At 40.0% G+C, this 12890-nt stretch overlaps 1 protein-coding gene across 2 annotated transcripts; it reads right to left on the bottom strand.

Annotated features, from left to right (window-relative positions):
- Positions 1-595: 595 nt before the first annotated feature.
- Positions 596-11919, bottom strand: LOC139941771 (uncharacterized). Of its 2 annotated transcripts, none has more exons than XM_071938384.1 (6): positions 11661-11919; positions 10509-11099; positions 3990-4515; positions 2965-3033; positions 1872-2008; positions 596-1011 (listed from the first exon to the last, which is right to left on the bottom strand). In XM_071938384.1, the coding sequence occupies exons 2-6, from the start codon at positions 10950-10952 to the stop codon at positions 766-768; spliced, it is 1422 nt and encodes a 473-aa protein (XP_071794485.1). In that variant the 5' UTR covers positions 10953-11099; positions 11661-11919; the 3' UTR covers positions 596-765. The 2 variants fall into 2 exon arrangements, with proteins under 2 accessions (XP_071794485.1, XP_071794486.1); XM_071938385.1 differs by having other exon boundaries at positions 1872-2005.
- Positions 11920-12890: the final 971 nt, after the last annotated feature.

Genomic DNA, 12890 nt, shown 5'->3' with positions numbered 1-12890 from the left:
TGCAATTAATTACCTTTTGATTAACGCATTATTACTATAAAGCTTATATCAACAATTCCTAAACTTTTGTTGATGTTTCTTTAGTAATTTCGTTATGTGTTTACTGGGGCTTACAACCGACGTTTATCACAGAAAATGCTAGAAGAATGCCTCTTTTGTATTTAAGAATAACGAGTAGCTTCTGAGCGTTTTAAAGTGACGACCTCTTCGGCTCTGTCAAAAACTGCATAAAGTTTTAAGGTGATTGCATTTGAAAACAGAAAATGGAGAGAGATTAAGTCTGATCTGCCGACTTAATAATCAACTAGACAAGTTGTTTTCGAATGTCATTATTGCGTGGTTGTACGGTCGTAAGTACTTTACAAACAATGACTGCACCCAACACACCCAGCTGCAAGAAATTCTCGAACAGAATGTCTTACTCTGAATTGTTTCGTCCAATCAAATCCACTTTTTTGCGGAACGAATGCGACGGTCGACCCTGATCAACCAATCAGAGGGGTCGTTTCATAGACGCCGGCGGGTGGCAAACTTCAAGGAGAAAGCTTAAACAGCCCCACCCCCCCCCCCCCCCAAAAAAAAAAAAAAAAATGATGTATCTGCGTACAAGGCAATTGAGACATTGGGGACAGATAGTTACGTTTTGAGAGACTGTCTTTACTCTGAATTGCTTCTTCAAATCAAATCCACTTTGTTGAGTTGAACGCTGGAGACAGTTGACCCCAATCAGGGGTGTCGTTACATAGACGCCAATGAGAGCAGGTCTCAAGGAGTAGGAGCGAGCTTGAACAGTCCGAAAAATGATGTATCTGCGTACAGGGCGATTGACACGTTGGGGATTGAAAGTTGGATGCTGAGCACGTCATTGTCTTCCAGACGAACTACACCGCCAAGGAAACACGTGCTCTGCTTAGCTTCAGCGCTGATGTTGGACTTGGTGCATGTGAAGCGTGGTCGGTCGTTGACGCAGATGCTCTGGCCGACTGCGGAGTTGAGATCGTAGAACATGATCTAATAATGGGATAATAAAAGGTTTTGAAGTTGAACTAAGATAATATTGACAGGAGCGGGACTTGAACGACCGAAATCCAGATTAACGTACCGGTGCTCTATACCAACTGACCTAATCCAGCCCCGTGTTGACGGTCCCTCTTTTACTCAGTATCTTTGTTTGGGGTGCAAGTCAGAAGCCATACCATTTAGCTGCCGTGTGGCCAGGGATCACACCAAAGTTTAGAATAAAACAAGGCCTCTTCGTTTCACCTGGTCTGCTTTAGTCATCGTCAGGAGACATTGATCAATTAATTTTTTTTCTGGAATGGGGTTCATCATGCTGAAGAGGAGTTTAAACGTTGACTGTCCGTTTCTGTCTTATTATTGGTCTTATAAGGTTATGGGAGAGTTTTGGGGTAAGTGTCGTTTGACCCAGCCGGCCACAATTTTAGGGAATAAAATCGTAGCTTTTATAAGGCAGTGGAAACTATTGGATAGTTACTCAAAATAATTGTTAGCATAAAACTTTACTCGGTAACGAGTAATGGGGAGAGGTTGATGGTATAAAACAATGTAGGAAACGGATCCTTCTGAAGTAACGTAGTTTTTGAGAAAGAATTAATTTTCAACGAATTTGATTTCGAGACCTCAGAATTAGATTTTGAGGTCTCAAAATCAAGCATCTGAAAGCACACATCTTTGTGTGACAGTGGTGTTTTTTCTTTCATTATTATCTCGCAACTTCGACGACCAACTAAGATCAAAATTTTCACAGGTTTGTTATTTTATGCACACGTTGAGATGTGAGAAGACTATCTTTGACAATTACCATTAGCGTCCAGTGTCTTTGAACATTGACTTTCTGAATGGTCCCTTACCTGGCTGTAGATGTAATAAACACCTCCCTCGGTGACTTTGACAACTTGGGTTATGCCGAGTTGGAATTTGTCTTTGTCCTTTTGTGTCATCCATTCTGCGTACCCCCAGATACGAGGCTCTCGAATACGTCCGGCTTCTGGGGAAAATCGACTTGTAATCACTAACTGGTTTAAAAGTAACAAGTTTGACAGTAACTGTAACTATAGTTAGTAGTTACTTGTTACTAGTTATAGTAGCTAGTTTTTGGAAACATAAACCATGAGTAATATTTGCAGAGGAAAATTTGCTATAAGGGTTGCGAAGATTTAAAAAGTTGGAATTTTTCTTTGTCACTTTGTGTCGACGTACCAGTCTGCGTGCCCCAACGAGGCTCTTGAATCAGTTCAGCTTCCGGGGGAAATCGATTTATAATCACTAAGTGGTTTAAAAGTAACTCGTTAATACTAACTTGTTTAAAAGGAACTAGTTTTGGAAACACAAATCGTGAGTGCTGTACCGATGTGTAATCACTATACTCGTTTAAATGTGACTATAAAAGTTACCAGTAACTAGTTTTGGCAACATAAACGATGAGTTGTGTTGGTGGAGGAAAAGATTTGGCTAAAAGGGTTGTGAAGATTTTAAAACCTCCATCTTTTGAAATTGTCGAGTGTTTTCGAAACTGAATGCATCCATCCACGCAGTCATTCATCTTATAACGATTATTTATAAATTTGGAGCTCTATCAATGAGACAATGACCAGACAAGCTTATGAACATTAATGACAAACCTGTCATTAACAAACTACACAGCCATAAAGCCATAATTGGTGCCAAGCTCGATTGGCTTCCCTGGGTCGACCCCGCGGTGCTCACGGGTGAGCTCCTGACAAGAGCTAATCGAACGGTCACACTCACCCCCCCCCCCCCCCCCCCTCTCGTGGTGACGTCTTGCACCTCGGGTCACCCCCAAGCGACCCACTCCACAAGCAGGGCACTAGGGTAGCCCCTGGAATATCGAAGCTATTCGAACGCACCGGGCAGACCGGGGTCGACCCAGGGAAGCTAAACGAACGCACCCAATGGAAGCCTCAGTCAACACCCTTTACTTACCATCTGTGATTAGGACATTGCCGTCCCTTTGCCCTTCAAAGTGAGCTGCTAACCCGAATGTTGTCGGAGCTAAGAGATAAATACATTTCGTTTTGTTTAATACCCTTGCTAATGTAACTCAATGTAACTCACTACAGCTCTGACTTACAGCAGCTTTACTGCCCTCACTTGGCCATGACCAAGTCCGTTTCCCATTACAGTGGACACTTTTGGTAATTACTCAAAATAATTATAATCATAAAACCTTACTTGATTACGAGTAATGGGGACAGGTTGATAGTAAAAAACATTGTGAGAAACAGCTCCCTCTGAAGTGACGTAGTTTTCAAGAAAGAAGTAATTATCCACGAATTTGAATTCGAGACCTCAGATTTAGATTTTGAGGTCTCGAAATCAAGCATCTGAAAGCACACAACTTCGTGTGACCATGGTGCGACAAGGGATATTGTTTCTTTCATTATTATCTCGCAACTTCGACGACCGATTGAGCTCAAATTTTCACAGGTTCGTTATTTTATGCATAATGTTGAGAAACACCAACTGTGAAGACTAGTCTTTGACAAATACCATTAGTGTCCAGTCTTTGACAAATACCATTAGTGTCCAGTGTCTTTAAGATGATGTAAGAGCAACTATAAATTTAAATATGTATAGTATTGTTAAAACTTGCGGATACAACTGTAGGGGAGTGTTGGAGCGGTTTGGTCTCCACGGTCCCCTCTTTCCCGATGTAGCTTTAAAGATGTAAGATGTAGTTTTAAAGATGTAACATTTTCATTGTGATGATATTGTTGCGGTTACCTACTGCCAGACATAGGATTTGAACTGCCTCTAGCTACCGGGCCATCTCGGTAGTCTAGTTGATAAGACACTGCTCTAAAATTGCAAGCGTCGCAAGTTCGAAAGACCAACCGAGGAATAGTTTACGCCTGTGAAATGTGTTCACAGGACTCGGGAAATTATTGATACAGTGCTAACACTTTCTGTGTATGGGCAAAAACCAAGATTAATGTAGTTTATCTTACCAGTGCATGGAGTACATGGTTGTTTCGATGAGCGGTCTCTGGATCCAGTGTTCCCCTGTCCATCTCTCTTTTTGTCCCCTCTGTCTCCCCTGTCTCCACGGTACCCTCTTTCCCGGAGAGATGGTTCTGCCGTGGACAAAGCAGAGTCCTCCCGGCTTCTTCGATTGGACTTTCTGTCATGCTTAGATCTTGCCACTCGGTGGAGTTCTCCAACGTCGTGAAACAAATCTCTCAGTATCAAATTCGACTGCTGATCAACAGAGGGCGCTAGTCCCTCTGAAATCGCCGAGGCTCTTTTTATCAAATTCGTCTGCTGATCCACAGAGGAAGCTATTCCATCTGACATTGGTGAAGGCCCAACGGTGGTTATGTAAGGTGAGGATGTTGAGAAAGACCGGTGAGGTAAAATTGTCGACTCTTGATTCGATGATTGTGATGATTCGAGTGATTCTTGCTCTGAATTTAAGTGATATCCAGATGAGATGGATGACTTGGTAGACATGAGGCGCTGTAAAATGCTGGTAACCTGTGTGAATATAGAAGAGTGAAATCAGACAAATCAGTGTACTGGCAAATCAATGGATAAGACCGAGTGTGACCACACAAAACCAAAACATATTGACATTATTCGATAGAGACTATGCAATGGCTCTTTTGTTATAGCAGGTCGTATAGAGAAGAACTAGGGGGCTGCCCGGAGGCTGTGAGGCTTGAGGATTTGTATACATATGAATTCTCATTAAAAAATGTGTTTTTGTCTTTCTATAATACTTCATATTTTTTAATTTTGATTGTGTAAGCATGCCACTTTGAGTATCTTGTAATACTACCAACCTTTCTTTGTGATTTGAACCGAAACAAACAAGTTTACATGTTAGGGAAAATGTCCATGTTTTAATGACTGGTCCTCCGTGCCAACATAAAAAACGGGGTTTATTTGCTCTATAATAGATGAGACTTAGAGCTTAAACCTCATTATAGCATTTTGTGTAAGTTTTCTTCCTCACAAAATAGAATTATTATAAAAGTTTCTCACCACATTAAAATCATTGCCTTTTATTACCTCGGATGTCTTAGACTTTTGTGTAATTTTTAATACCATTTTTAAAGGCAGTGGACACTATTGGTAATTACTCAAAATAATTATTAGCATAAAACCTTACTTGGTAACGAGTAATGGGGAGAGATTGATAGTATAAAACATTTTGAGAAACGGCTCCCTCTGAAGTGGCGTAGTTTTCGAGAAAGAAGTCATTTTCCACGAATTTGATTTCGTGACCTCAAGTTTAGAATTTGAGGTCTCGAAATCAAGCATCTGAAAGCACACAACTTCGTGTGACAAGGGTGTTTTTTTCTTTCATAGTTATCTCTTAACTCCGACGACCAATCGAGCTCAAATTTTCACAGGTTTGCTATTTTATGCATATGTTGAGTTACACCAAGTGAGAAGACTGGTCTTTGACAATAACCAATAGTGTCCAGTGTCTTTAAGTAAACGAGAATACGAGTAAAAGGTCAATGTATACAGCATTGGTTATCTTCACATAACTTTAATCAGAACCATAAACAGTCATTGTGATTGAGAGATTAATATCAAAATTTAAAGCACCTGTTGTGAGAGCCGCTCTTGGTAAAACTACTGTTACATTCTAAAACAATGGTACATTGTTGTAGATTGAACCTTCATCTTTGAAGGCCGCCCTCATTCGACAAGAACCATCTAACTTGAACCTGAACCTTTGTATTATTTAACAATAGCAGTTCACTCTGGTATGCCAAATGCATGTGGGTTTGTTTTGTTGTGACGCACAGAAGCAACTGCCACTCAAAACTGAGAAACACGGCTTTAAAGTTGGGGGAGGTGACACTAAAAGTTGATCTCATGGCACCGCGTGCACTGAACTTCTACGGGGCTTATAATTATAAACGTGGCAGAAAGGGGAGAATTGGGGGATTTTCTCATTCATGATACAAGCTTGTGATTTGCCGCACAGAATATAGTTGTGAATGAATGGTTTAAGAGCCTTAAAGGCAGTGAACACTACTGGTAACTGTCAAAGACTAGCCTTTACCGTTGGTGTATCTCCACATATGCATAAAATACCTAACCTGTGAAAATTTGAGCTCAATCGGACATCAAAGTTGCGAGATAATGATGTAAGAAAACACCCTTGTCACACGAAGTTGTGTGTCTCGAAATCAAATTCGTGGAGAATTACTTCTTTCTCGAAAACTATGGCACTTCAGAGGGAGCCGTTTCTCACAATGTTTTATACCATTAACCTCTCCCCATTACTCGTCACCAAGAAATGTTTAATGTTATAAATAATTTTGAGTAATTACCAATAGTGTTCACTGCCTTTAATAAAGCCATTGGACCCTTTCGGTACAATAAAAAAAAAAAAAAAAAAAAAAAGTTCACAGATTTACAAATAATTTACAGGGTTTACAGAAGGTAATGGTGAAAGACTTCTCTTGAAATATTAGTCCATGAAATGCTTTACTTTTTGAGAAAACGGTAAAACGATATAAATTCTCGTTAACGAGAATTACGGATTTGTTATAAACACATGTCATGACACGGCGAAACGCGCGAAAACAGGAGTGGGTTTTCCCGTTATTTTCTCCCGACTCCGATATCCGATTGAGCCTAAACTTCCACAGGATTGTTATTTTATATATAAGTTGTGATACACGAAGTGTGGGACTTGGACAATACTGTTTACCGAAAGTGTATAATGGCTTTAATTGAATTTTGAAAAATAACTAATTTTCAGAATGGCTGCCATTCTGCGATGGCCCTGCAGCCACAAATGTCTTTCTCGTGACTGTCGGTTGACTCGGGTTATTCACAGAGTTGTTTTATTTTGTTTCAGCCAGTTGATTTTATTAATTATTGCAAAGCATGTTCTACCATAGACTTGATTCAAGTCCCATTCTCGCGTAGAGGTCCCTATCAAAGCATATCACCCCAACTTACTATGAAACAACCCGCTCGCCGTCAGAATGTGGTCCCGCATGCTGTGGAACAGGTTGGGGGATGCAGAGCATCACAAAACAGAACAGTTATAATAGTTTCCTGGGGATGGTACTGGATTGGGACTTGAGTCAAGTCTAGTTCTACCGGGAAGAGCCTGGGAAGTACCCTGGCGGAGCCCTCTATTGTTTGCTCTTGGACGGGGCTGTCCCTTCCGCACGTAACACACTATGGTTATTTACCCAGTCTATTGTTGTTCGTCCAAGCGTGTGTAAATTTAAAAGCAAGACCTTGCGTTTGGGCGAGGTAGTTTCATCGAAAAGTCATTGTAGCATTATTTTATGGTACACAATATTTAGCCCAAAAATTCCCGCTAACTTTTACGATACCTTTGGAGAATCGACCGTATCCACTATCGAGACGCTCTACCCCCGCACAACCCAAACTTAAAAATCACAAATAATATTATTGGTAGGCATTTTTGACCGTGACAAAAACAAGTAGGCCAAGCATAGAGTTTACCGTTGTCAACAATTTAACATGTGCATTAAAGGGAGTTGTTTGTGAGAAAAATAACCACAATTTTGCTGAAATTTGCAAACACTCAGTTTAAAGGCAGTGAACACTATTGGTAATGCAAAATAATTGTCATCATAAAACCTTTCTTGATTACGAGTAATGGGGAGAGGTTGATAGTATGAAACGTTGTGAGACAGCTCCCTCTGAAGTGACGTAGTTTTCGAGAAGGGCGTAATTTTCCACAAATTTGGTTTCGAGACCTCAAGTTTAGAATTTGAGGTCTCGAAATCAAGCATCGGAAAGCACACAACTTCGTGTGACAAGGGTGTTTTTTTCTTTCATTATTATTTTCCGATTTCGACGCCAATATTGAGCTCAAATTTTCACAGGTTTGTTATTTTATACATTATGTTGAGATACACCAACTGTGATGACTAGTCTTTGATAGTTTCCTGTAGTGTCCACTGTCTTTAATGGTGTTTCATGAATTAGGTTTGCAAAAGTAATTAAAGGGGTTTAATATGGTACCTCTCAATCCACGCCATTCACATATCTGTTCGATTCCTTTGAGGCGCAATATATTTTTCATTTCTTTGCAAAATGAAAGACGCTGGTAAAAGATTGTTTTCAGATTAGCCCTATTCCCATTTTGGCTAATTGAATTGAGATTGTTCCGAAGAGAGTTATGTGAAAACAACGAATGTACAGTATGCCTTTAGGTTCTATCTCTACCTGCAGAGAATTATCTTGTGCGTCGCGGCCCTAGGAGTAACATAAACTTCGGCTTTATGGTTCTTACCTCACTTTATATCAATTATCTTTGTATAGATTATTCTGCTTATCAAAGGTTAAAGAGTTTTGGGGATTCCAAGTCTAAACTCCAAGTCTTGAATTCCAGTAAACTTGCCAGGTATCGCGCGATCTTTTAACCTTCCAATGTAAATACGCAGTTTAATGGTATTTCATAAAAACTACGGTTTTAAAAGAGCAATTTTTAATTTTCTTTCTTTTTCTTTCGTGGTGGGGTTTATACAACGACAGTTTCTTCAGGTTGTCCTACCGTAGGCCTTCTTAAACTTTGATCGCAGCTTTTAAAATGATTATTTTAAGAAACAAACCATATTTTGGGCGGGAGTGGTGGAAGGTATTTTTTATGGAATATCGCCTAAAATCACAATGGCCGGACGCCCACTTCAAGTTGGGGGCTACACTTAAATGATTTGGGCTATCAACTCAGTTCAACTGTCAACAGGGGCACGTTGCAACCTACTTCTAGGGCTACACCAGGGTTTTTCCCTCCCTTCACAGTCCACTGAAGGATGTAGGCATGGGTATCATCCACTAGGAGCCTGTGTGGTATAGAGCAGATGCACTTTAAGCTGTTACTGTTTTGACATTGATGGTCACTGGGATCGAAACTTTATTAATATGTGTGCCCAATATTGTTGCCCATTCTTGTATTTTGTATATTTATGGAGAACCGTTTACGGATACTATTTCGAGTTTGGGGATTTACGGGATGTCTTGCCCATAGACTGGCCTCATTAAGTCCAAACAAACAGGATGAAAGGGTATAGAGAGGCTGTAATATTTTTCTTCTTTCTCCTTTTTAAAAATACTTTCATACGCATGTTCCCTTTTTTCGTAATTACCCAATTTGTTCTGTGGACGACCGATTGAGCGAGTGAGTGAGACGTTTTTAAAAGTATTACGTAACTTTGGGCAGTCAACTTTTTTACTCGTGTTAAGCTGATTTTAAAGGCAGTGGACACTATTGGTAATTACTCAAAATAATTATTAGTATTAAACCTCACTTGGTAACGAGTAATGAGGAGAGGTTTATTGTATAAAACATTGTGAGAAACGGCTCCCTCTGAAGTGCCATAGTTTTCGAGAAAAAAGTAATTTTCCACAAATTTGATTTCAAGACCTCAGATTTAGAACTTGAGGTCTCGAAATCGACCATCTAAACGCACACAACTGCGTGTGACAAGGGTTATATTTCTTTCATTATTATTTTGCAACTTCGATGATCGATTAAGCTAAAATTTTCACAGGTTCGTTTTTTTATGTATATGTTGAGATACACCAACTGGAAGGCTAGATTTTTACAATTACCAATAGTGTCCACTGCCTTTAAGTATTTGTTTTAAAATCTCGAGTGTTGTACGACATGGACGGTTGTCATACCTTGGTCTAGTTCGGTGGAATAGAAGTTTCTGCAGTCGCGAGGAAATTGCATGATTTCGTCAAAATCCTGTACTTCGAAGATCCACGAGCTTGTAGAATAAGTTGTACATAAAGTCTAGCTTTGCTGAGCCCCTAAAGTGCTACACCAAACCCTTTGTCAAATGTCAATCACAGGGTTGTGAGGATTCAAGTAAAAATAGCACATTTTTTAAATACATTTTTGTTCATTAAACCATTGATCGTAAAGTGTTATGGATATAACTATAAAGACACTGGACACTATTGGTAATTGTCAAAGAGCAGTATTCACACTTGTTGTATTATGGATATAACTATAAAGACACTGGACACTATTGGTAATTGTCAAAGAGCAGTATTCACACTTGTTGTATTATGGATTAAACTATAAAGACGCTGGACACTATTGGTAATTGTCAAAGAGCAGTATTTTCACTTGGTGTATCCCAACATATACATCAAATAACAAATCTATACAAGTTTAGTCAATTGGTCACCGAAGCAAGTGAATAAACAACCTTTATGAATGTGGTGCTTTCAGATGCATTGTAAAAGTCTTCAGACCTGAAATTTTTAAAAATATTATTTGAGTGAGAAATTACCTCGTTCTCAAAAGCTACGTCACTTCAGAGACTGCCGTTTCTCACTGTTTTATACCATCAACATCTCTCCATTGCTTGTTACCATGTAAGTTTTTATTTTGAGTAACTACCAATAGTGTCCAGCAGTGCTTTAACATGTACCTCCATGCTCTAACATACACAGCTACACCAAGGACCAGGCCTTAAGTTTCAAATAACATGTTTTAAACTTACACTTTCCTGTGTTGTTGGTTGATCGATATTCTGCTCCTTGCTCGCAGCCTCAGGCTGATGACTCTCTTTGTCAGGTCTTCCTTGGCCACTGTGTCCTTTGTCGCGCCGAAGGCTAGAACCTCCACATCTTCTCTTCAGCTTTTCAACTTCTTCTTCAAGATTGTTCAGCCTCTGTAGAACGCTAGCAAAGTCCTCTGAGTCAGTCTTTGTCCGGGCAAAGCGTCTGGTTGCCTCCGTTGAAAGCAGTGAACCGTCAGTGACGGGAATTTGCGACGAAAAGTACAGATATACCGCTAGGGTCGCTATGATTCCAACGGCCAGGACGACCGCGATGACGCAAAGAACGAAGAAGACCGTTGTTGACCGTCGGAGAGCGGCAACGGAGCGTTTTCGCTCGTGCTGTGCGTCGACTAACCGACTGTAGGGGAAATTATATCCTGCCATGGTGCTCCTGTAGTAATTTTATGTGGTGAGTTGCTTTTACTCTGTGAAAACACAGCTTGGCATTACTCTACCCAGCAACGAGTTCTTGAATGGTTTGATGACAGCTTATTGGACTTAGCCCCAAAGTCTGCAATCGAGACATCATACCTTAGAGAAACACAATAATTACTTGTTGACATTTCCAAAATAGCACATCTAAGTACGTAAATTACTATAGATGAGTTCAACTTCATAATGAATGAATGAACTTTGTTATGTGGTACTGGTTGACACACAGACGAAAACCCTTGGCCCAAATTGAAGACAAAAACAATGTACAATCCTACGATGCAGTTTCAGGTCATCAGAAGACAGGTGTTTAAATGAGTTCAACTGCATAATATTGGATGAATGAACGCCGCGATGTGGTCCTGTTTGATGCCACAGTGAGTGGTCTTTCCCATTCTTGGACCAAATTTGAGACCAGTGAACAAATCCTAAGATGAAATCCTTATCATCAGAATAAAGGTATTCCAGTCGAATTATGATCGAATTTCTGTGATTTCCTGCCTTCATTAATCATTAAATACGATATACAAAAACTAGTCCAAGTTCACATTGAACCTGCTGAACTTTCTCTACGTGTGTGTCAACATGAAATACGCCACACGCTAAAAGTTCGTGATTAAAATAATTAACCCATACAGCGTAATCCAGCAGCAAACTTACCTGGTAAAAGTCAAACTTTTTACTCCACGAGTTTACTGTAGGAAGAACACATCGTCTCGTGGGACTTCAAGACTTTCTCGCGAAAGACCTGAAAACTCCACAACTACGAAGTTAGAATCAGCGACAATGATCATGAAGGTATGTTTACTGTGCAATCACGCGGCCTCCTGTGTGTCGGAGTTCTATTTGAAAGCAAGAAATGAAAAACATCACTATTATTATACATTGGGGAATGGGTGTCGCAGTATAGTTCATTGTGTGCACAAAGCAAGACTTTTTTTGTGTACCCACCAGGTGTGTGCGTGTGTTGACTCTACAACGGACAAAGGTCTGCTCAGACTACCATGAAGTTATGATTGTGTACGTTTGTACCAAGTGAGGGCGCACTTTGAAAAAAACCGAGCGAATCTCTGCATGTCTCGCGAGTATACTCGGACCCGAGTTCGCGAGTTTTGTTTCTTTTCACGTGTACGTAGGACCACAAGGGGTCCAGCAATCTTAGACTTTTGAACGCTAGTTGGCAGCAAACTTACCAGGTAAATACCCAGTAAGATTGTGTGAGAGAATTGGGTACACATGCAAGAAGTTAACAGTCTAAAGAATGGCCCTTTATTAACGGGAATAGCATTGTGATGATCCAATCTCACTGCGTTTTAATGACCTCGATTTGTGAATGGCCGCTGTTAATGGACCTAAAAACAGCGGTTAGCCTCCAATATCATAAGGCCATTACACGCAGTAAAGACCGTTGGTTCATCACGCTGTATTCCCTAACAAATAAACGAACAAGAACATTTAAAGTCGATCGTACCAGCAAGTTCTGCCGTTTCTCTTTACTCTCTGAGGCGTAAATATCAATGCTGGTTTAACAGTGACCACAAACAAAAACCTTCACAGTTTTTAACGGTGTCCGTTACAAGCAACTTGCTGGTGCAAAACTGCATGTATTCATCAATCCAAACATAAATTAACATCAGTATGGATTTCAAAGAGAAGTTGACGACAACGTTCTCAATATTTCTCATTTGTCACGCTTCCATCCCTTATAACAACAAACTATACGTGAAGTTTTGTGTCAACTGCAAAAAAACAGGTGTTCGTGAGTGGTGATGTCATCAAATTGTGAAGGAATGAAATTGTTCACGTCCTTTCTTATGGTTCAGGAGTTAGGCTTTTTCCAATAAAAGATAAAACTTTCTACCTTCCGTTTTATACACAGGAGAATGTCAA

This window comes from Asterias amurensis, chromosome 9, assembly GCF_032118995.1.
Source record: "Asterias amurensis chromosome 9, ASM3211899v1".
NCBI lineage: Eukaryota > Metazoa > Echinodermata > Asteroidea > Forcipulatida > Asteriidae > Asterias > Asterias amurensis.
Note: the sequence above shows the minus strand (reverse complement) of the source record. Positions and strands in the feature narration are given on the sequence as shown.